This window comes from Pleurodeles waltl, chromosome 7 (genome assembly GCF_031143425.1).
Source record: "Pleurodeles waltl isolate 20211129_DDA chromosome 7, aPleWal1.hap1.20221129, whole genome shotgun sequence".
In the NCBI taxonomy this organism is placed as follows: domain Eukaryota; kingdom Metazoa; phylum Chordata; class Amphibia; order Caudata; family Salamandridae; genus Pleurodeles; species Pleurodeles waltl.
In genome coordinates, this window is record NC_090446.1 from 977697702 (window position 1) to 977720889 (window position 23188).

Genomic DNA, 23188 nt, shown 5'->3' on the forward strand with positions numbered 1-23188 from the left:
GAGTTTTGTGTGTACATACAGATGTTCTGTTTTCACAACAGAGTTGATAGGAAGGAGCGCACAAGCACCGTGTGTTTCAAGCTGAGCCTGAAGCGCGTTAAAAAAAAAAACAAGCATTGGCACTCCCAATAGATTTCGCCTACGCAAGAGCTATTTGCTTTGCCAATATGTTTTAGCCATGATGTACACCAGCGTAGCTTCTGTTCAGCATGGCTAAAAGTTAGTGGTGTAGAGAGTGGCATGGAGTAACGTAGAGTGTTGTAGAATGGAGTGGCATAGTGTGGAATCGCATAGCAGAGTGGCAGAGTACAGTGGACTGGTATGGAGTGTATTGGCGTACAGTGTTGCAGAGTATAGTGGCGTAGAGTGCAGTGGCATTGAATTCAGCATTGTAGAATGCAATGGCATAGATTAGAGTGGTGCAGAGTGCAATGATGTGGAGTGGCACAGAGTAGCCTAGAGTGGTGCAGAGTGAAGTGCACTGGCGTAGAGTGCAGTGGCGTAGAGTGGAACAGAGTTGAATGGCATAGAGTTGAGTGATGCAGAGAGCAGTGACAGAGCTGAGTGGCATAGAGTTCAGTGGCATAAAGTGCAGAGAAGTGTTGAGTGGAACAGAGTGCAGTGGCATAGAATGGTGCAGAATAGAGTAGCATAAAGTGGTGCAGAGTACAGTATAGTGCCATAGAGTAGGTGCATACAGTGTAGTGTCAGAGTGGAGTAGCATTGAGTGGAATAGTGTAGTATAGAGTGCAGTGGGACAGAGTAGATTGTTTCAGATCAGAGTGAGTGGTGTAGGGTAGAGTGCAGTTGCATAGACTGGCATAATGTAATGGCATAAACTGGCATAGAGTGCAGTGGTGCAGAGTAGATCAGAGTGGTGTACAGTGAATTGGCGTAGAGTGCAGGAGCATAGAGTTGAGTGTTAGAGTAAAGTGCATTGGCTCTGAGTCTATTGGCACAGAGTGCAGTTTTCCAGAGTGGAGTAAAGTACTGTGGTGTAGAGTGGAGCTGTGCAGAGTAGATTGGCGTGGCCTAGACTGGAGTGGTGTAGAGTGCAGCAGCATTAAGTAGAGTGGTACAGGGTAGAGTAAAGAGACGTAGAGTAAAGTGGCATAGAGTGGAGTGGTATGGAATGGTGAAAGAGGATTGGTGCAGAATAGAGTGCGGTGGAGTGTTGCAGAGTAGAGTGCGGTGGCGTACAGTGGATTATTCATGATGTTCAATTGAAATCACAATTACGTTTGCACAGACATTCAGTTTTACTAATACAACTATACAGTGCACGGACAAAAATGTGTGAAAATTGCATCACCTAGAGAAATGATTTGTTTTGAATATATTAATCTTTGTTTCCAACACACTTTAGAAATAACAAAAAATGTGCTTCATTTGTGGTCCTAATTGTGACACATTCTGCAATACTTATACAGTTCATCTAAATGTTGTCATGTGCTAGAAAAAAAACTCTTTCCTACCCCCAGTATCCAGCAAGATTGTCCTATAAATCCTCTCACTTTGAAGTCGGAGAAAGAAAAGTAAACTAGCACCCTTGGAAGACAGCGCCTGACATTTGACCTCAGTCTTTGAATGCACAGCAAATGTGACAAGCTAAGAACAAGATTTAGAGGCCTGTTTACAGAAAGGGAGCACTCAGAAGGATACTGTAAATAAAGTTTGGGCAAGGGATGGTACAAACTCAAGCTTGACAGCCTAAAACAAATGAAGGTAGCAAATGGAAAGCACAAAAATTGTGAATTACAACTCTCAAATCTAATGGCAAGCAATAGGCAGAATTAATTCTTAGGTCAGCTTTCTGAATGTACCCAAGGTGCCTTTATCAAACCAGACAGCTGTGCTGTCTGGTAGGCTGCAGCCTAAAAAGTAGGAGAACTATGATGCTGTGCGCAATGGGGGCAGGATCAAAGGTGTGGCAAAAAAAAATATTCTGTAACTTTTTTCGTCTTTCAACTTCTGGCAACTGCATATAAAATAAAATGGGAAAAAAATGAAAAACTAATGGAAGTTAAGCTACTCAGTGGGAAATGCACTATCATACTTTATGAAATCTCTAAAAATGAATGCACTACAGAGGTCTGTGTAACCAGAAAGCCACAGAATTGAATACTGGTTGGTACAGTAGAGAATAGTGACTTGTGTATGTTTAGTGCTATGCGGTCCCAGTCTGTGACAGAAGCACTATGAATATACAAGTCATCATTTTTAACTTGCATTACATGCAGTATAAGGTAGGCTGCTACAAAATGCGCAAAATGTTTTCAGAAAAAAAACTGCTTCCAAAATATAAAGGATAGTAATACCCAGACTGTACATAGTTTATTTTTTATATCTGTTCTTTGAAACAACAGACTTCACAACTCAGCTGGTGGCTGTCTTGGGACACCACTGAAGAACAATAAATTGTGTCAACGCAAAGATTCAAGTAATTCCAACAATTAAAGCCAGTACCTGCTTCCAAGCACCCTTTACATTACCAGATTGACCATTAATGCGCATTTACATTTCTTTCAGGCAAGCAGGCACTGTGGTAAGAAGACCTGCTTAGCTGTCTATCCCTTCCCCTGGATCACAGTACAAGAGACACCACTTCCCTTCCACTTTAGCTGAAGCATTTCAACTGCTGGAATTAACCGTCCCAGGACAGTTGTTTTTTCACAAAAAGTAGGGGAACTGTTGTTCTTAAATTAAAAATGTATGGGCACATCGTACCCCTCTGATCCCGCCCACTGGTTCCAAGGGGGACAAAGAAGCACCACCTTTCCAAGCAGTTCAAGTGCCTGGGGGAGCCGATCTACCACTTCAGACAGGGCTGGCGTTTAACATGGTAGAGCTGGGCCCTCACCTGAGGCTTTGCCATTGAGGGGTGCAGGAGCACCCTGCAGACGGCCCCCTTCAATATAGCCATAAAAAAGTGTAGTAAACAGTGCTTTGAAGTCTGTTTTTAGGTCTTGGCTGAGACAGCACGTGTTCTTGCTTGCAAGACATTTTCTTAACTTACAAGGGGTTTGGGCCCAACAATGGCATACCACTGGTTAGCATCATAGTCACTAATTTCCTCGCCTCTCTTTAGTCAGCGTGAGCTGGGTTTACTTACTCTCTGTGTGTTCATCCCTTACCCAAATGCTGCTTCCTAGTGGTGCCCAGTGTCCTTCCACTGCTAGCGCTCTTTCAGAAGTGATTTTTACATTTTTTGGTGTAGCACTTCATAAGAGTGCATGAGTTTCCAGGCTGTCTTGGCCCTTTCCACTCAACTTATTGCTGCCCCATTGTTGCTGCTTGCCCCGTCATTTCTAACCCGTTGTTACTTTTCCAGTTATTTTTTTTCCTACTCCCCCCACCCCTTTCCCCTGGTTGTTTTTTTACACCAAAGCCCCTTTCCACTTTGTTGCTTGCCCCATCCCCTCCTGACAGGAAAAACAAGGACTGACAAAACCAACAGATCTCACATAAGTGAGACCTGTTTGCATTGCCAATGCTTGTTTGCAAAGGAAGAAAGGTATCTCTTAGACAGAGCGTAAATGGACAACAAACTGTGATAGCTCCGAAAAAGAGATCAACAAATGCACTATTAGTGATTACAGAGTTCTCATTCAAAATTGAAAGGTCTTATATTTTACCTAGAAGATCGAATTGTCTAAAAATTCTTCTAAAGAGCTGTTCACAACTGTGAAAAAACTAGCCAATCTTCCTGAAAAACAATAATTTTATCTCTAGCCTATCTTTTTGTAACACCCTTGCGTCTTTTTTTCAAACTAAGATTAAAGAGGTGTATGACAATTTCGCTGTCAGTAATCTGCACTCATTATTCTCATACAGAGTCCTCCCTTTCCAGCAAGACTAATCTGTTAGGATCAACTCCCTGCTCTCAGGCTAACTTCCCATCACTAAGTAATTCGGACTCACAGTCTTATTTATCTCAACTTGCATCCAAGCAGGTCCAGAGACTTCCTCATACTATTCAATCCGGCTCTCCAGGGGATCTTTGCCCTCCAAATATTACTCGCCTACCCCCCTAGAGGTTATGTCTTTACAACGAAGCAGAATTTTTAACTGATGTTCAGATCTGGCCTTTTCCCTATGAAATGTAAAAAATAAATAAAAAAAACACAACCCCCCACCCCCATCAATCTTGCCTCTTAAAAAAAAAAAAAATCTAATCTTGATGGTTCGGACCCTAGCAACTGCAAAGCTATTTCTCACCTTCCTTTTCTGGCGAAAATGGTAGAAAAAGCCATTCATTAAGAAGTTACCTCTTTATAAATAACCCTCTCCTCGACCAAACTAAGTGCAGTTTTAGAAATAAATGAGAATAGTACTGAATCTACTCTTATTACAGCATCTGAAGAAATAAGACTGGCCCTGGACAAAGGCGGAAATGTTGCACTGATCTTAGATCTTTCGGCGGCTTTTGATACAGTCAACCATAGTTTGTTGACAGAACACCTTTACTCAATTGGCATTAGAGGAATGCCACGTGATCTTCTTAAATTCTTTCTTTCGGAGTGTGAGAAATTTGTGGCTCTTGAATTAACATCGCCTCATTTTTAACTACCATGTGGGGTGCCGGAGGGGTCCTCTATGTTACCCAGCTGGCCAGCCTTATAAAAACGTATGGATTTTCTGTAGTACTGTATGCGGATGATCCGCAGATTGTCGTCTCAATGGCTAGTAAAACCGAAGACACTGCAAACAGATTACACAAATGTATGTCAGACATTCGCAAGTGGAGGAGTGAGAATTGCCTGAATATAAACCCGGGGGAAAAACAAAGTTTTGTTGTTCAGAAAAAACACCACCTATTTCTGGTCCCCCAGCTGGTGGTCACAGGACCTTCGTCCCCTACCTACACCAGTTGCTAAAGTTAAGAAATTAGGGAGCTTTTCGACTTTCTTTTGAATATCATACATATTATTGCTATCACCACATCCTCTTTTCTCACTTTAAGGATCATGAGAAAGGTGTTCCTTTTCATTTCACTTCACAAGAGTTGCAGAAGACTGTCTCTCCCCTTATATTTTCCAAACCTGACTATTACAATGCTCTTTATGAATTTAGAAAAAATAAATTCTTAGCAAACTACAGATTGCGCAGAATGCTGAAGCTCGTTTGTTGGTAGGGATTCCCAGACGTTAGTCAGCCTCACAAGCCTTAATCCAACTTCACTGACTTCCTGTGAAGAAGGCTATTGACTTTAAAGCACTTTGTAAGGTATTTATGGCACGGCAAAAAACATTGCTGTTATGACGTTCAGGAGATCCAACTGTGCCGGTAAAAGCTTTACTGTCTGCACTGCCAAACTATGAGACACTCCCTTCAAACCTAAAGAAAATGACAGGTCTCCTTCCCTTTAACAGGGTTGTGGAATTCCTATAGTCCGATGCCCAGGACATAATGTTTCAGTTCAAGGTCAACACATTTTCATGTTTATTTTGTCCTTAATACAACTACTTCCAACCCCCTGCAGCACAAAGCCTTTGGTTGCCAGTCTACAGTACCACATTATGGATAAGGGAGGGAAGGGCATTATCTGCAGTTAAGATAATATTTGTGTCCATATGTTATTGCTGTTCAAACTTGCATTTATGGTTCATTAATATTATTAGGGTGAGTGCTCCTCGGAAATGCTGTAAGCTCAGACTTCATTACTGAGAGTGGTTCCATTATAAAAATGTGTATACACGTTTTCAAAGTTTAACAATACAAACCTACATATGATGCTCCCAGAAAGCTGTAAGATGCAAATATTTGAAAAAGCTCGAAAGCAAGTCTGATTCTTTGTAAAAGCAACTAGGAAAAAAAAAGTTTTGCTAAACTACTGTGAAATTGTAGGCACCATTTCTTTGAAGCATCATTTAGTAAAATGTGTTGATGCTGATAAAATATTCAGAATGGAAAATCAGTGTAATTTTTTAAAAAAAAGATTAAGGTAAACATGAAAGTAAACCATCACTGGCAAAGCCAATAGGTATAATATTGGTGGTCAGAGTTTTGGTTTTGTCAATGCTGTCTTGTTTTGACATAGTTTTTGTAAATCTTTATTGTTGTGGGAGCTGCTGGGCCCACACCACTATAACAAACATTGGAAAAAACAAGAACTATTTTTGGTCTCAAAAAGTACAAATTGCTCTGTAGTTCCTGGGACTGAACAAAACTACTTTGTGTGCAGGTATGCTCCTTGTGAAAGAGCAGAGTGATGTCACTCACAGTGATGCCAGCCGATAGATAGATAGTTAATAAAAAAAACAAAAGGGCTTACATAAGACCTAATTGGGGGCCCAATACTTAAATAAAATCCCAAAAGTGCACCCATGAGATTGGTCATTGCATTAGTGCAAATTTACAGATTTGATGAATTCACAAGAATTTACAGAAGTAGTACAGGAAATCATACTCCTAGAAAGAATTTGTGAACTGCATTTCTTCACACACATATGCATGTACAAATTTGTTCATGCAAATTTCTGTTGACCATTTACAAATTCACTTTCCTCCAACCACATTTTTCCCCCCAACCCTGGAAGTTTTACTTCTGCCCTTGTCAGGAGTACATTTTCACCTTTCTCAGTATGGGAAAAGATCAGAGGAGATCTGGTAAAACAAAAACCTAAAACATTCAAGTTAGTAGGCGTGCACAGATTTATAAGAGCATGCCGTCCCTGGAACTATTGCTCGATGCTACTTTCAGCCCCACAATGTGGAAAGGTGACACAAGAAAGAAATTACTAATTTTCTAATCATACTATAGTATGAGCCCTGCCATAATCAGATATGCTACTATCAGAGCTCTTATATAATGAAATTGCTGCCATAATTTGTCGTCCCACTAATTGGGAGAAGTGGATTTTTTTTTTTTTAACAAGACAAGTAGATTTATGACGCAGTCTGACCCATGGATAGGTATATATTTTGTTAAATTCCACACCCCTGCTTTAGGAAAGCACTTTAAATGTGGCTTTTTAGTCAATAGGCATTTTAGATTTGCTTTTCAGTGTAGTTTTTTTTTCTCCCTTACTTCTACTTTCCTTCTGCTCTGGCAGGGCCTAGACGCCTTTGGGCATTAGTGCGCTATATAAATAATATTTCTATTTCATTATTGACTACTAAGTTGGAGATTTAAGAAAATTGGCTATACATTGTGATTTTGGTTACTTCATGAATTGATACATTACTCAATCATAATGTATACCAACAAATCCCAGCATACAGTTCTGACTGAATTAATGGAGACTCTTCACTTATTGTGGTGGCATTAGCATTCAAGAGTGGACCACTCAGAAAAATGTGCCAAAGCAGCTTTCTGTAATGCAAAAAATGCAGAAGTGGTCGTCAAGTGGAATGGGAATAAATCCTCTCAGGGTCTGATGATTTAGAGTATAAACATAACCACTGGTAAAGGGAATAGGCCTCGCCTTTGTGACCTATTGGCTTTGCCAATACATTTTGTCGATGCTGCACAGCATTAGTAAGATTTAATGAGGCATTGTCAAAAGTAAAAAAAAAAAAAAAAAGAAAGGTGATGACATGGCCACAGTGGGTGCGTAATTTAGTGGGCACGCACATCTGATGACGTGCACCAACATGGTTTAAGTAGTGGGATAATAGTGCAACACTCCACAGTGTGTAGAGGTGAAGTGGGAATGATAAAGTAAACTGTTTTATTAATGATAGGTCTAGTAAAGTAATTAGTGACAACAGTCCACAATTCAAGTCTTGTCTTGAGGCAGATTATTTCAAATGCAACAATACTTCCCTTTGTGCCATACATCCCTCTGCCATCCTGCATGTAATGGTGCAGTTGCGAAATGTAATAGTAAGAAGGTATGGGAGGTTAAGAAGAGGATTTGGGATCATTGTGTCAAGCCTATGATAATTGGAAACAGCTCTTTTGTGATCATGAGAAGAAGGGTGGCTTCACTAAAGACAGCCTCGCTTGGAGGTCAAGGGTATCTTTAGAGGAATGGTCCACTGAGGGGTGCAAAGGTAGTAAACCTTTAAAGCAGATATTGGGTGAAAGCTATGTTGGCTGTAAAAGGGTGTAAAGGTGATAGCAAGTTTTCTAAACCCTTTAAGATTGGGAGGATGTAACTGGATTAGGACAGATGCAGTGATATGGGAGATGGCCAACCAGCAGTGGCAAAGAGGAACATATCTTGATTACTGATGATATCCTGCTATATTTGACAGAGGTCCCCTTTTCGGTTGGACGACTGGGAGACATCTTCCGGGCATTTGGTTAAGACTCTGGGTTTGGAATTAACTGGGTTAAGTCATTGTTATTCCCTGTGGACACATGGTCACCCAGTCAAATACTGACAACTTTGAGGGTGGAGCCTGACAGGTTCAAGTACCTAGGAATTTGGGTCACCAGTCAGCCCTCCCTTTACTATGACGCAAAACTGCCCCCCCTCCCCCTTTCAAAAGGTTTGAAACAGAGGTTAAACACTGGCAATCTCTCTCAGTCTCCTTGAAGGTAAGGGCCACATTATTTAAAATGGTGCTCTCCCCGCTTCCTTTATGTTCTTTAGAACCCCTTTTACCCCATCCCAGACTCATTCTTTATTAGAGTGGATTCCCTAGTCTGTACACTCCCCTGGTCCAGATGGGCAGCCCAGAGTTGCCCGTCGCAAATTACAAAGGTCATAATATGAGGGGGGTGTAGTCCTTCCTAATATCTGGAAATATCATGAAACGGCAGAAGTGAGCATAGTTAATCACTGGGCCTTTGCTTCATGGGAGGACTGGGCGTTCCGGATGGACAAGGAGTCCATGCACAATAGAGCTACTTACACTGGTTATACGGGTGCAGACTGGGACCCACATTCTGCCCAGCAACAGCAAAGGTCCTTCAAATCTGGCGGAAACTTACTAGAGAAATGGGGTGGGCTAACCGTCTGACCCCCAGGGAAGCCTATATGGGAGGGTACACAACTGCCTAAAGTAACTGTCCTGAGAGGTTTTAGGGGCTGGGACACCATGGGGATATCAGCCCTGGCTGAAGTATGGGATGTGAATGGGGTGGTACTACTTTCACACCTGAAAAGAAAAAAAAATGTCAGATACTCAATGGCTGGCGTATGCTCGTCTGGGGGCAGCTCTATGTCTCAGTATTCCAGTAGAATCGAAAACACAGGAGGATACTCCACTGGAGCCAAGACTCTTGAGGATGCTCACTGGAGTCAAGACTCTAGGAGGGTGAAATATCAAGGAAATTAATTTCTGACAAAGCACCCTAATGAGAAATACACAACCCTCACAACACATTATGGGAGAGGGGTTTATGGGGAGTTGGAGGAGTCTGATTAGGTGAAGGCGCTGATGTTCCCAGCGGAGGGAGCCATTCCTGCATCGCTTAAACTAATACAATTTAAAAAACTGCACCAAGTGTACTATACAAGATCTTTTCTATACAAGATAGAGAAGGCAACCAATGTGAATCTTCTGCAGGCTGTGGGGACAATGGCACTTTTTACAACACCCTACGTAACTGCCATAAGATTGCAGGGTTCTGGAAGGAAGTGGGACAAGCCCTGGAGGATGCCACAGGGAACCCCCTCGAACTGAAACCGGAAACAGTACTTCTGAGAATATGGGGACAAACTGATCATACCAGGTATCAAACGCTATTGGTTGCCTTAGTTTCATGGTGGCTAAAAGAGACGTAGCCAGGAAGTGGGTATCAGGGACACCACCAGGTTATAATGAATGTTGGGAGGGTATGGACAGATGCTGAATCCTGGAAAGGGAAATATATCAGGGCAGAGGTAAGGAAAAGAAGTATGAGAAAATATGGGGTGGATTGGAGGTGGGATAGGTAAAATAGTGAAAACCCCAGAGGAATTCTAGGACTTGGTGAAAGACCCCAGGTATGGAGGGAGAGATAATGGCTAACGGGACACCCCAGGGGCACTGAACGGCCTGGGGAAGCAAAGTTTACAAACGCTAAATGTTCATAGCGCTAGACCCCCATAGGTATGACAATGCTCTGACAAGGAAAACTACTAAAGGGGGTGGGGTGTTCTACCTTTTTTCGTATTTTCTTTCTTCAATGCTCTCAGATATGCATGTATCTTTGTCTGAGTTTGAAGTGTAATTAATAAAATGTAATAACAATTTTTTTTTAAAAAAGGACCAAGTTTGTCAATCTCAGTGATGGCAAGCTGTGGCATATAAGTAGGTGGCCAAGTGCTGCATATCTCGAGCAGGTGTCGAGGCAGATACTGTTACTGGCAAAGGAAGGTGAAGGTGGTGGTGGTGGTGGTGGTGGTGGTTGGATGCTGAGTCACAGAGAGAATGGCATGTGACTGACTTATAAAGGAACACAAAGATGTGGTGCTGGAGTGGACGGCAGAACTAAGGATGGTTTGGAGGACGCTGCAGGTGGCTCCAACAGTGATTGCTTGTGAGAGATAGTTGTGAACAGAAGCAGAAAGTACGGAGGTGCCACCTACGTTAATGGCTTATGTGGTGGGTCAGTCTTTTATCATGTCCCACCAATTGTGTAATCCTTCTGATTTTAGTTTTTTTTGGGATGTTTTTCTTTCTTACTTTAGGTTTTGCTAGTTTTTCTTATTTCATAAAGGGGCATGTGGGCGTTATGTTGGTGGGTTTTGCTAGTTTTTCCCATTTCATAAAGGTGAAGCAGAGTGTTATGTTGGTTACCTACTGTACATCACAGAATGTAACTCACCCATTTTCAAAGTTTTTTCTACAGTACTTATAGCAGGTTTTCTAGCTACTGGGGCTGCACAAAAGGAACTTGCAACTTCCTACATTTCCGTGTAGTTCCTTCACTCAGGTGGTGTGAGTATGTATGGTGAGCCTTCCCGAGTTTTGAAGCAAGAGTAACAGCTGGGGGGGGGAGGGGGCAGTTGTCGAAGAAATGGTGACACTCTGATGGTAAATTCTTTAATAAATGGATGACTACAGCGTTTTAAAGTGCTGGAGATATTTCAGAGAAGGATCATTGATTAAACATTTAAGCAAGGTAGGAGCACATACAACTCGACAGTGCAGAAATACTATTTATACCCGGTCTTCTCACCGATCCGGACTCTCTGGATTACAAGATTTTTTCTACAGTCCTGCTTCTATTGCCAATAAATCCTAATTATTTTGATTACTAGTCCTGTTTTTCCACCAACCATCATGCTCCCGGAGCTACAGCTCCTGCTCCTCTCTACTGCTAAACCCCATAAAGTAATTGAGCATGCTCCCGTGGCTTAACAGCGATTTCCCCTCCCTTAAACCTCTTCCACGAACATCGCCTTCCCACTCCCCAACTGCTACAATAATTACTCTCCAATACTAATTCTGCCCCGTTCAACACTAGCCTTTACACACTCCATTATTATTCTGAATTCCAACACATACATTTCTTTATTACTGCTCTCCTTCACTGCCAGTCCTCCTTCCGTGTAGTGTTATCCCACAATCCTGAATGATCCATGTTCTTTTGCATTACTAACCCTAATCCACATCATCAGCCCCTCTCTCTACGACGGACCCTACTGCTCACAACTTACTTTGCACCCCTCTAGTTTAAAGCCCACTTCTAGTTGTGCTTCCCCCACCCACTACAAGCTCTGCTTCCTCTATCAGGTCTGCTCCTCTTTATATGTCTTGCTTCCTTTCACTACCATCACTGGTCTTCTTGTTCCCAGTCAGTACTTTCCTTCTCCCCTAACAGTGAATTTCTTCGATTTCCATTCCTTCAACCCTTCTATAACATTGACCTTACATTAATAGTTTTGCTGTACCACTATGAATGCTGCTTCTTCTACGCTTGTAGCCATATTTTCTTCCCACCACTGCCAACTGTACCTTCTTTATTGCTAGTTCTGCCATCTCTATTAACACTACACCCGCTCCAGATGGTGCCGTAGGCTTCTCCACTAGCAGCCTTACCTCCATGCCTTGCTGCCCCAACTACTTCTAGCCTTTATCTCCTCCCAGCCCTTCTACCTGTTATTACTTCTCATCTGCACTCCCAGTTCTTATCCGCAGCCATTCCTGTACCACCAAGTCATTCCTTCCATTCTATTTCTGCTCACCTCCAACATTCCTATTGTCTCTACTAGTCCGCCTGCTGTGCTAGTAGCTCACCTACTTCTCACAAACAAGCCCTCTATTCTACTCCACATTAACCAGCCTGCTCTTCAACAGCTCTATTCTAGAAGGTACACATCTTTGCACACCGAACTGAACCCCATACCAGTTTCCCTGTGAAATTCGTAACACCTTCAGGTTGACAACTCAAGATGCATGATCACTCAAAATCTATTAAGTACAGTAGACTTAAAATAAGGGAAAAGGAAACGCAAGTAACATTTTAATATGTAAAAATACGAACAACTGGACTTTTATGGTTGCATTGCCAAAGAAACAATTACATTTACTGAGCACCTATAACCAGGGGCAAAACAATATTCTGAACGTTAAAAGGAAAACTTTTTTTTTTTTTTTTTTTACATTTTCATGAACGAATTCTCAGTGGAAACGATTCAATATTTATTTGCCCAAAATGCTGCTTGGATACCTTTCCAGCAGCGCTTCTTCGGGTGCAAAGGAGGCCGAATTCAGGTTATTTCGTTGGAGTCCATAAATAATGTGCATTCTGTTTGAAAGGAGCTTTAGTTCCATACTATCCTCTATAAAAAACGGCACATGTGAGAACATCTTCTCCAGGCGTGTGTTTGAGAGTGGAAGCGTCAGCAACATCCTAAATGCACCCAATGACATTTCCTGAAAGCAGGGGTTTCCAGCTGAATCAGTGTAGCCAAACACCTCGACCCAGAAGCGCTCCATGCTTTTCTCTTCTGTAAACTTACATGAAGACACATTTGTCCACTGTAATTCCAACACCTCTGTTGGACAGGTGAAAAAAATACCTGGGAGTTCAATAACAGGTTTTTTATCCGCTAATGCCTTCTTTGGACTTAAAAACTCAAGTTTCTCCAGCACATTTAGTAATTCCAGAAGACGCATTTGGTATTGGGTAAGAAGAAGTTTTATGAAGTCAAAACATCTTTTTGTGATTTCATCTTTGGCAACAACAGGCAGTTCACTTGCTTCAAGCTTCTGCTGGAATCTAATCCCAAAATCTGCGCTCTCTGGCGTTCGGTAGATTGCCGGGTTCTGCAAATCTAAACTTCGGAGCTCTTCCTCTCTTGTGCTTCTTAAAATACTTGGTTCCACAATTCTTTCCAGAGTGGACAAAAACAGTCTGTGCAAATCACGAAATTGTTCCACTGTATCTCCTGACTCAATCTGAAAGATTTTGTCAACTGTTTTAATCTCCTGTAAGAACGGTTTTAAAAAAGAGAGGTACAGAAAGTTGTTGTCATTGTCATACATTTCTTGCAGCAATTGAGCAACATATTGATGCTCCTCATAGTGTGCTTGGGAAAAGTGTACTTTTAATGCGTCGAATTGCTCTAGGATTCGCTCGACGCAATCAGCCATAACAAACCAACAGGTGCCAGTTGGAGAAACCGGTTTTAATGGGGGATCTCCAGTCAGCACCTCATACAACTCCTTGGCATCATCTTGCCCTTTTGCCGATTCTGCCAAACACTTGTAGGTTTCTCTGATCATAAATTCAAGGTTACTGGGAAGAATCTGAACAGCGTTTTTTGCAACAGTCTCAAGCGAGTGGCAATCACAACTCACAAGCTGTAAAGAGGGTTGCTTTCCCATTAAACTAATGAATACAGCGTGATTCTTACTGCATATCACACTTGCCTCGTCTGCAGCAAGTCCAACAAGATTTTCGGTTTGAAGTTTGTTTTCATCCAGTAGGTCTAGAATCGCTTTGGCTGGATCATCTTCCTTTAGTAAGTCTATCAAACCAAGGAAACTGCATACAAACTGATTATGCCTTTGACTAAAGTACCTAATGCGAATGCCTAGAAGTGGTTTCACTGAAATATCAGTTGACTGCTCAACGAGTAAAGAATATGGTGATTGGCCAACATCATCTAGCAGCTGCTTTCTGAAATAAGGCCCTAATAGAGAATTGATGATTGCTGTACATTTTGTGCTATCCAATTGAAAAGATCCATATTCATCATTAAGAATTTCCCCCAACTCATCTACAGCACAAATTGGTATATTACAGGCTGCATAAGCTGCAACTTTTAATTCTCGCCTTTTCTGAACGTCAGATATTGGTTTAACAGAAACTGAATAAGATGCTATAGCCGAATGCTTACTACGGGAATGGTGTTTACTTCTTCCTGCATGTGTTTTTAGATCATGGTAATGTGCGCGGATTTCTACACAACAGTACTTGCAAAATGCCTTTGTTTTATCAGTTAGCACAGGGGCAATCCACCATTTCAACTGAGGATCAGACTCCCATTCCGTTCTATAACATTTCTTATACTGCGACCATTTACCCATGTTATTACTAACTGATGTTGAAGGAGCGATTGGTCTCAAAACGTTTGTAATGCAAATTCAGTGCATTAAGAGGCAGTCCAGTGACTCAGCGAATACCTGTCAAACATTCAAAAACAAAGAAGAGTGATATTAGATTTCAGAATAATTATAGCCACCACATTAAACAAGCATAGCCATCAAGTGGTCCTACCTACACAGCAAAGTAATGTGGTAATCCAGAATGATGTATACATTTCTCAATTCATGAAGAATAATAGGTATCTGTAGATTGCGTGACTGTATATATATTATATATATAAAAAATAAAAATGAATAGGATAAAGTTACCTTTAAGATGATTCCGTTTCTCCTAGTTGGTGGGCTCTTTTCCCTTATCAAATTCCTGCTCTATCTAATCATAAAATAACGTTCTTGTGTCAGTATGTGTAGCGTGTATATCATAAAGGGGAAGATCACAATCATCAGTACCTTCGCTAGTTCCCTTTAATTTACAAAAGGAGTCAATCGGTGTGTTTTTTCAGCCTGTTGGTTCTTTATGAAGAGGTCATAAATGCCTAGTGGCTGCATTTGTTCCCCTACTCCAACCACCGCTGTCCATGAGGCCTAAGTCCTCAAGCAGTCCAGGTGATGTAGAGGAGTCCTCTTCTGAGCCTTTAATTGCCAAAGATTTGGGAACCAAGTACCAACTGAGCCCCCCTGGTGTCTGTGTTTGGGAATCCTCCTGTTCAGTTTGCAGTGGTGATAGCAGTTTCCTTCAAGGACAAAACAATGTCCTTGTGAATGGAAAAGGAAGTAAAACGTTTAGATCCAAAGGGCAGTGTCTCCATGCAGCAAAGGAATGCTTGAGCAACCACTGTCAATATCTGCTGGCACCAATTTGGTATTTTCCTTATCCTGGAAACAATGGGGTTCATCTGCAATGCTTGGTCACTACTGCATGGCAGCCTCTGCTCAGATGCAGATATTTGTGGTATATGTATCCAATTATTCAGTCATTGCATAAAAAAAAGTGTCATTCACATTTTGGAGCAAGTCAGAGGATTATTTCAGTCTCGTTGGCTATTAGGTGTTTTAATACACCAGCTATATAGTAGTTCTCATTGCAGTTCATGGACGAGGAAGCAAAATGCCCATGCACTGTATTTGCGCATATAAAAGTGCTCCCACATTCCTGTAGATGGTGTGCCAACAGTAATTTGTGCTCCTGATTGCTATATTCCTGCTGATATTGCATCAATGTATACCTAAATATGGGATGTGGTACTCATATAGAACCTGCTTTTCAAGATAAATAATGTTCTTGTTTTTCTTGTGATCTTATTAAGGTAATCAAAACGAAGAATGCTTCATAGCAGATCAGACTCCAGGATGCGAGAAACACCTCAAAAATTCTATTCCCTTCTCACGTATCCAAAACTATCCTCAGATACTACAAAACACTGAGCACTGTTCAACCTTAAAACCTTTATCATGAACAAATACCAGTTTAGGATTAGTTTTCATTAAAACTGACCCACATACCTTCGGGGGCTGATAGACTATGAATTTTCTCCTTAATATAAAAAAACACAAAAATCTATAATGGGGAAAATGTACTGTCTCGCGTTACTATAACCACAAATGTCAATTGCACTTCACCCAGCATAAAAATGGGGAGACTATAATCTCATCCTTTGATATCACCCGCCATGTTATCACCACATTATTTTATACCATAAAGGCCCTAAAAAGTTTCACTAAGCTAGAGAGATTAATACCTGGCACCATGCCTACCTTACCTACCGAATGTGACACCACTAGCAAACCCTCTTCCACTTCCCCCATTATTACTCAATCTCCCTGGGGGAAAGAAATCATATAAAAATGGGAAGGTAAATCAAGGTAGACGGGACTATAACCTGGAGCAAGGCTATTCTTAAATGGCACAACCCTCTGGTATTAACCAACACCCCTTGATAAAGCTGCTCTCTGACAACCCACCACTAGGCCCAACCAAGCTATACCAAAACAGTGCAAAAACGAACTACACACAGGACACAAGAAGGATCAGACTCCCGTATGCAAATCATTATTGATTCTACTCCAATAGGAACAGTCCAGCCTGAAGTGCCAAACCAGGTCCTCTCCGTACCGGAGCACAAGCAGCCCAACACCCAACACTTTGGCCTAATTGGGCCTCTTCAGTCAGGTCATGATGCTATTGCACTCACAGAACCCTGGTAGTCATCAACCAATTTACCATTGTTTTACCACTAGTATACACTATTATACACATTGACATAGAAGACAAACATTGGCCAAGACAATAGACTCTGATTTTGTGACAAATTGGATTACCTGCTGGTGCTGTGAAAGACGGTCCACAAGAGAGTTTTGCCTTCACACAGCTAAAAGCTCTCTGGTACACGGGACCTAAAAATGGCAAGGATTGCCTTTATCCATAAGGAGACCCCAAAATGGAAACTGAATAAATGTATTAAAGGCAAAGATCCCAAACAACCCTCCTCAAACCAATCTTATTGGACAACAAACTACTACAGCATTGCACCTTGCTTTCCTACAATAAGTGTGATCACACACCAATATCTAATTATGTTAAACTGAATTGGTCAGACAACATTCATTTCAAAATCCTGCTGTAGTGTGTGCTCTGCAAGCTAAACCAGATGGAAAATAGTACAAAAACAAGCAAAGCCAAAAGGTCTAGCTTTAGTGTCCTATAACATGGAAATTGTGGCATGCACAAATACATACAGACTAATTGTGCCATGCAATCTCTTTCAAACTGCGCATCCAATGTCTTGTGATCCGTTATTTATGCTGCAAGTTTCTGGTCTCTGAAGTTTTATTCTGCAAGCTTACAATGCTGAATCCATGGTGCACCACAAGTTTGGGAAATACAACATACTGCATCTACCTAAGCTTTCCTGTGCCTTGCGCAAACTTGCACATTAAATCGTGACCCACAGATTTTGCTAATGAATCTGTAGGATCTATTCTGAGATGGAGTCAATTTCCCCAAAGCCAAACCGAACCCTACAGCAACATTCAGATTGCTAGTGCCAATTTGTCCAGAGCTCTGCTTGGTATCTCTAGATTTGCAGAATTTTAAAAATCTAAGAGGTAATTGATACATTCACTACTATGATTTTACGTGAAAATCCTGTTTAGACCACAATAGTAAAAGCAGCTACTAGAAACTGCAGATGTTATCTACCCAAGATAAAGATGATAAAAAATCCCAAGTTCCTCACCATGTTCGAGGGTGTAGAGGAGGTGATCATGGAGTACAGCCACAAAGGCATGTTCCACCTGTTGAGAAAGTAGTGAGTTAGCAAAACGTCCGAATTAGACTGTTCAGTTTCAGATAGCTTGGGTTCATACACCAATAACAGTAGTCAAGAATCAGTAAGTAATTTGCATATATGAAGAAGGTATACCGAATTCTTTGTCCGGACCGGAGGCTCAGATTATGCTTCTCTAACTACACTTTATTTTCTCAGCAGCCAATTAGAAGCAAGATGAAAGCACTACATTTTCCATGAATCAATGTAACTTAACATCTGATTAACCATAAAGATCCAGCCCTATGTAACATGCATGGCACATTATCACTTCCTCTTTCTGTGCTGCTCTGCAGCCAGTTAAGTACCTGCTGTGTTTCATTAAGTTGTAATAAGCATGGTCTTTAATGTTGTGCCTCAGTTGCGCTATTGCACTGTGCTGCGCGTATTATTATGCTTACATTGCCCAGGTGTAGCACGCGAGCATTATAGTGTGTTTGATATTATACTGTGTCTTTTTCTCAAAAGGTATTGGGTTTTCCTTTCCCTTCCTGTGCGTTTTTCTTTAATATTATCGTCATCGCCTCCGGGCGTCCTCTGGGAGCGTATTCTCCTCCCTGTGTGGCGCTGGGTGCCTCGCTAATTTCTTAAGTGGAGGGTAAGCATCGGAGTGGGGCGGCACTGCTCTTTGCTCCGATGTCCCTTTCTAATTTCTACACTCAGAGGCCACGCACGCATGAGCGAATCCTGGCCCTGTCAAGTGCAGTGACAACATGGAGAGACGCACGTTTTCAGTTTCTGGCCATCCCGAGCCCTGTTAGCACTTGCTTCAGGGTTGCAATAAAATTGAACGATAAAGCTTTGTCTAGCTTTTTTGGCAGGTCTCCCTCCACACTTTAATACTGATCACAACCCAGGATATTTGGGGGTTGCCTATTATCTGCCTTGAGATAATTTCCTCTTTTCCTAATCCCCTTTACGGTTAAAAAATGTAATCGCCTGTTTAACCCTTGAGTGGGTGGACGGCACTTTCTGCTTTCTACTGCTGTGCCACGCTCTCCACAATTATGGCTGGCTAAGGGGATAATGCTCGTGAAGGCTAATATGACGACCCTGAGGGGTCCTTCGAGCAGGACTTGGTCTACGCACTGGATGCTGAGGTATGCCACACAGCGGATGTAGCATTGGTGAGGCTATTCTGCCCATTAAGCAACATTTACTTCACTTCGATGAACAAGGTTGGATTCCCCACCTCTGCTCCCCTCAGCAGTGAAGAATCCTTAATCCCCCACAAAGCCACAGGGAGACAAAAAAAAACCACACCTCAGACTTTAAAAGTTTTTTTGAGGTCGTTGGCTAAAGACCATGACTATAGTGTCTCCCCCTCTATGTAAAAAAAAAAAGCCCAAATGATTCAGATTCATCATTCTCTGCTTACACTTCCCCCATCCCAACTCATTCCACCCTCCTGCCATGTATTCATCCCTACACGATCAGGAGTCCATCTCCGCAGAGGTGTCAGAGTCAGTCTCCCACCAGGGAAGTCTCCCCACCTTCAGGACCACAGTGATTGGAGATTGCATCCGAAAGTCTTTTCTTCACCCTCTAGATTTTCTTAGTCCAAGTATCTTACTAGAAAAGAAGGGTGGCTGAACCAGTCTAGTCCTAAATCGAAAGGAATTCAATGGGTGGATCATTTATTGCCACTTCAAAATGGAGGGCATCCATTTGCTAAGGGACATCATTCGAGAGAAGGACTGGATGGTTCATATAGACTTGAAATATGCCTAAGTGACCATTCCTATTTTTTCTACCTCACTGGTGTTTTTTTTCAGTTCCCTTGGAAAGAACAATGCTTCGAGTCCTTTTGGCCTGTCCTCAGCCCCTTAGTGCTTCACAAAAGTGATGCGCCCGGTAGCAGAAGATCTTCAAGCCAGAGGTTTTTGTCTGATAATCTATCTTGATGACATCATTATGGCTCAATGCCCCCAGTTACTAATCACTGACCTGGAATGGATGATCTCCCTCCTCCAGGATCCGAGTTTCGTTGTGTCAGAAGTCAGTTTTGACTACCTCACAGCGAATGGAGTTCCTGGATTTTCAAGTGGACGTAATTCTGACCCAGTTGATTCTTCCGCCTCTGAAGATCCTCAACATCAAGAAAGAATTGAGATCAATGTTGTGCAAACAAACTGTATCATTGAGATTTTTCATGGTCCCATTGATTTTCAGGCCCTTCAGCGCCTGAAGATCTCTCACCTCCAGAAGGGTCTCAGTGTCTCAGAACAAATTTCCTTTTCTGGGGAGGCAAGAACAGAGATACTCTGGTGGCTAGAGCACATGGATGCCATGGAGATTTTTGACTCTTCCCCAGAGATCGCGATTGAGCCTGAAGCCAGCCATTGGGGATGAGGAGCTCGATGCGTTCCGATATCCACGGGGGTCATTGGTCCAGAGCAGAATTGGACCTCTATATCAATTGCTTGAAGCTACTAGCACGCTCCTTTGCAATCAGGAGTCTTTCAATGGTCAAGACAGAGATTTGCATACTCCTTCGGATAGGCAGCATCTCAGCAGTGAGATATGTCAACAAACTAGGCGGGACAAAGTCCAAAATTCTGGCGGAGATCGCCAAATAATTTTTGGTATTTTTGTCTTCAACACCGGAAATCAGTAGTGGCGGAGTATCTGCCAGGTCAGCACAACCCTGTGGTGGATTGGAAATCTCCTCACCTTCAGGACTACAGTGACTCTAGATTGCATCTGAAAGTATTTCATGCTCTTCAAACCCACTGGGGCCCTTTCTTAGATCTTTTTGCCTCTTGCTTCAAATGTCACCTGGTAAGGTTTTTCAGTTGGCACCCGGATCCAATGCGTTCCTTCATGACTGGTCTCCGTTCCTGGGTTATGCCTTACCCTCCTTCATGATGACACCCAGGGTGTTGGTTCAAGCTCATCATCAACGCGCAGACTGATTCTAGTGACTCCTCTTTGGAAGGCTCAGGCTTGGATCCCAGTGATACTGGACATGAGCTGCGCACCTGCAGTTCTGATCTCGTCCTGGTGGAATTTTCTTCCGGATCCAGTGGGCCTTCCTCATCCTCTGATCTTAGAAGAACGCCTCTCTCTTGTGGTGTGGAAAATTTCAGGGAGAGATGGAGTCTCCCGGGTCTTTCTTGAGAATCTAATGACTTTATCTCAAAGGTCAGGTCAACCGGTACCCACAAACACTATACTTCCGCTTGGAAGCGCTGGTATAATTGGTGCTGTTCACAGGACGCCGATTCCTCTTCAGCTGATTGTAATTTAGTCCTGAAATACCTGTCAGATTTGGCTACCCCTGGTTTAGCCTACAGGTCGGTAAACAATTGTAGATCTGCCATCTCCACAGGTCATTTGCCAGTGGATGGTAAAGCTGTGGGTGAGCTTCCCATTGTCTGTAAACTATTAAAAGGCATTTGGATGTCTAATCCTCCATGTCTGAAATATTCGGCTGTCTGGGATGTCAGTGTGGTCTTGCGGTTTTTAGATTCCTGGCCCGCAAATAAATATTTGTCCAGAAAGCAGCTTTCAGCTTAGCTTACCATGCTCTGGTGCTTGATATTCTGTAAACTTGTTTCAGACATCAGAGCGCTGGATTTAGCAGGTTGAGTTTTTCTCCCCGAAGGGGTGACATTCTTCATCACTCGTCATACCAAATGTAATACTAGGTTGGATTCTTGTCCTAGTTTTGCTGAGAACCCTAAACTATATGGGGTACAATGCCTGAAAGTGTCAGAGGTGAGTACGGTAGAGTTTCGTACTGATATGGGGGTACAATGGTTTATTTCCTTGAAGGAACCATTACGTCCTATCACTTTGGCTACTCTAGCTAGATGGATGCAATGGCTCTTAAAAGAAGCTGGTGTCGACACCTCTAAATTTGGAGGCCATTCTGCAGGAGGTGCCATGGCGTCCAAGTCTTTTTCTTTAAGTTCTCGTTTAGAGGACATTATAAAGGGGGGCGATTGGGCGTTAAAATTTAGATTCAAGTATTGTTTATTGCAAACCCATTGTAGATATTGCTTCAGTTGGGGTGGGGCATCTTTAAACCAGCATAATTGGAGCCTCGGTCCAGACATAGAATAAAAAAGAATTCTATCATTCACACTAAGAATTTTTCAATTCTATTAAGGACATGGAGGAAAGGATCATCATACCCACACTTTTGTTGTTATGTGTTGCTTTGAGAAGATCATCTTTCAATTTCACTTTTGATATGTTTACAGATTGTTGATGTTCCTATATATGGTGCTTTCCCTCCCGCATGACTGTGTCTCAATATGTTTTTTCTTGTGCAGACCAATGTTTATGGCTTTAGCCTGGTTTCTTCCCTAGGGGACAATGACAAATTCTTCTTGCAAGCACCTTGGAGTGATGAATCCAAGTGTTTCGTTCCTGCATTCAAGCTTATCAAGAGCCCTTTCAGTCTGCACTGCTGGTCAGAGTGCCTGAGAGTCGCTGTTTTGATGGACTAGCATGTTTTTTTCTCTATTGGTTATTTCTGCCTTTGCAGGGTTTGGGACTATTAACTGTTTCGCTTCATGCAAAGAAAGGAAGTGATAATGTGCCATGCATGTTATATAGGGCTGGATCTCTATGGTTCCTCAGATGTTACATTGATTCATGGGAAATGTAGTGTTTTCATCTTGCTTCTAATTGGCTGCTGAGAAAATAAAGTGAAGAAAGAGAAGCATAATCCTCACCTCCGTGTCCTTAATAGAACTGAAAAATTATTGACGCGAATGCTAGAAGTTTTTTTATTCCATGCAATGTATGAGCAAGAAATGACATAATGGCTGAACAAGAGATGGAACAAAGTAAGAGCCCTTAGGTGCCTCTTAAAGTCCTGCAAGGAGAGCTGAAAGAGCCTGATGAGCCAAACATGATGTTCTTGTCAGGAGTAACTCAATCCATTGTAGCACTATTTCACCCAGGAAAGAGACAACTAAATGTCACAGAAGTGCCGCATGGTCAAAACCTTTCAAGGTCTTCAATATTTCTAAGAATCAGGGCTCAGGCACCAGCCCAAACCATCACAATGGACAATTCATTCAGCACAGATAAGCTGGGCTCAACTCAGTGGTACGGTCTTTGAGTTAAGGGGCATCTGCTCTTGATCACTTCACACCATTGCCTTACACCAAAACTAAGGGCAGACTGAAACAATTAATCAGCTTTCAGACTTTTATGACTGTATGCTTTCACTTTCCCAATGATTATTTCCTCCACCTGTATACTGCCAGTGAGGGTAATTATCAACTGGGATGCAGAAGATACCAAGGGATTGATGGCTTGCTACCTCACCAGAAGGAAAGGTATACCCAGTACGCACTTGAGGACAACACCCTGTATATAGTTTCTTACTCTTCTTAGTGATGAAAAACAATCATCTCTTTTGGGATCAGTAGACCCTTGATCTGCATGTACACCAAGAGTGTCCAAAG

General features: G+C 42.1%; 1 protein-coding gene and 1 long non-coding RNA gene across 7 annotated transcripts in view; one reads left to right on the forward strand and one right to left on the reverse strand.

Annotated features, from left to right (window-relative positions):
- Positions 1-23188, forward strand: part of LOC138245822 (uncharacterized) — a 104917-nt gene that overhangs the window by 44705 nt on the left and 37024 nt on the right. The window lies entirely within an intron of this gene.
- LOC138245821 (uncharacterized) overlaps positions 12319-23188 on the reverse strand; it is a 51947-nt gene continuing 41077 nt past the window's right edge. For 2 of the 5 annotated variants that reach the window (XM_069199764.1, XM_069199766.1), the window contains 3 exons: positions 17673-17730; positions 16756-16830; positions 12319-14514 (listed from right to left, as the gene is read on the reverse strand). In XM_069199764.1, the coding sequence (XP_069055865.1) occupies positions 12526-14418 (1893 nt within the window). In that variant the 5' untranslated portion in view covers positions 14419-14514; positions 16756-16830; positions 17673-17730 and the 3' untranslated portion in view covers positions 12319-12525. The remainder of the gene's footprint in view (positions 14515-16755; positions 16831-17672; positions 17731-23188) is intronic. The other 3 variants (XM_069199763.1, XM_069199765.1, XM_069199767.1) reach the window with 2 other exon arrangements.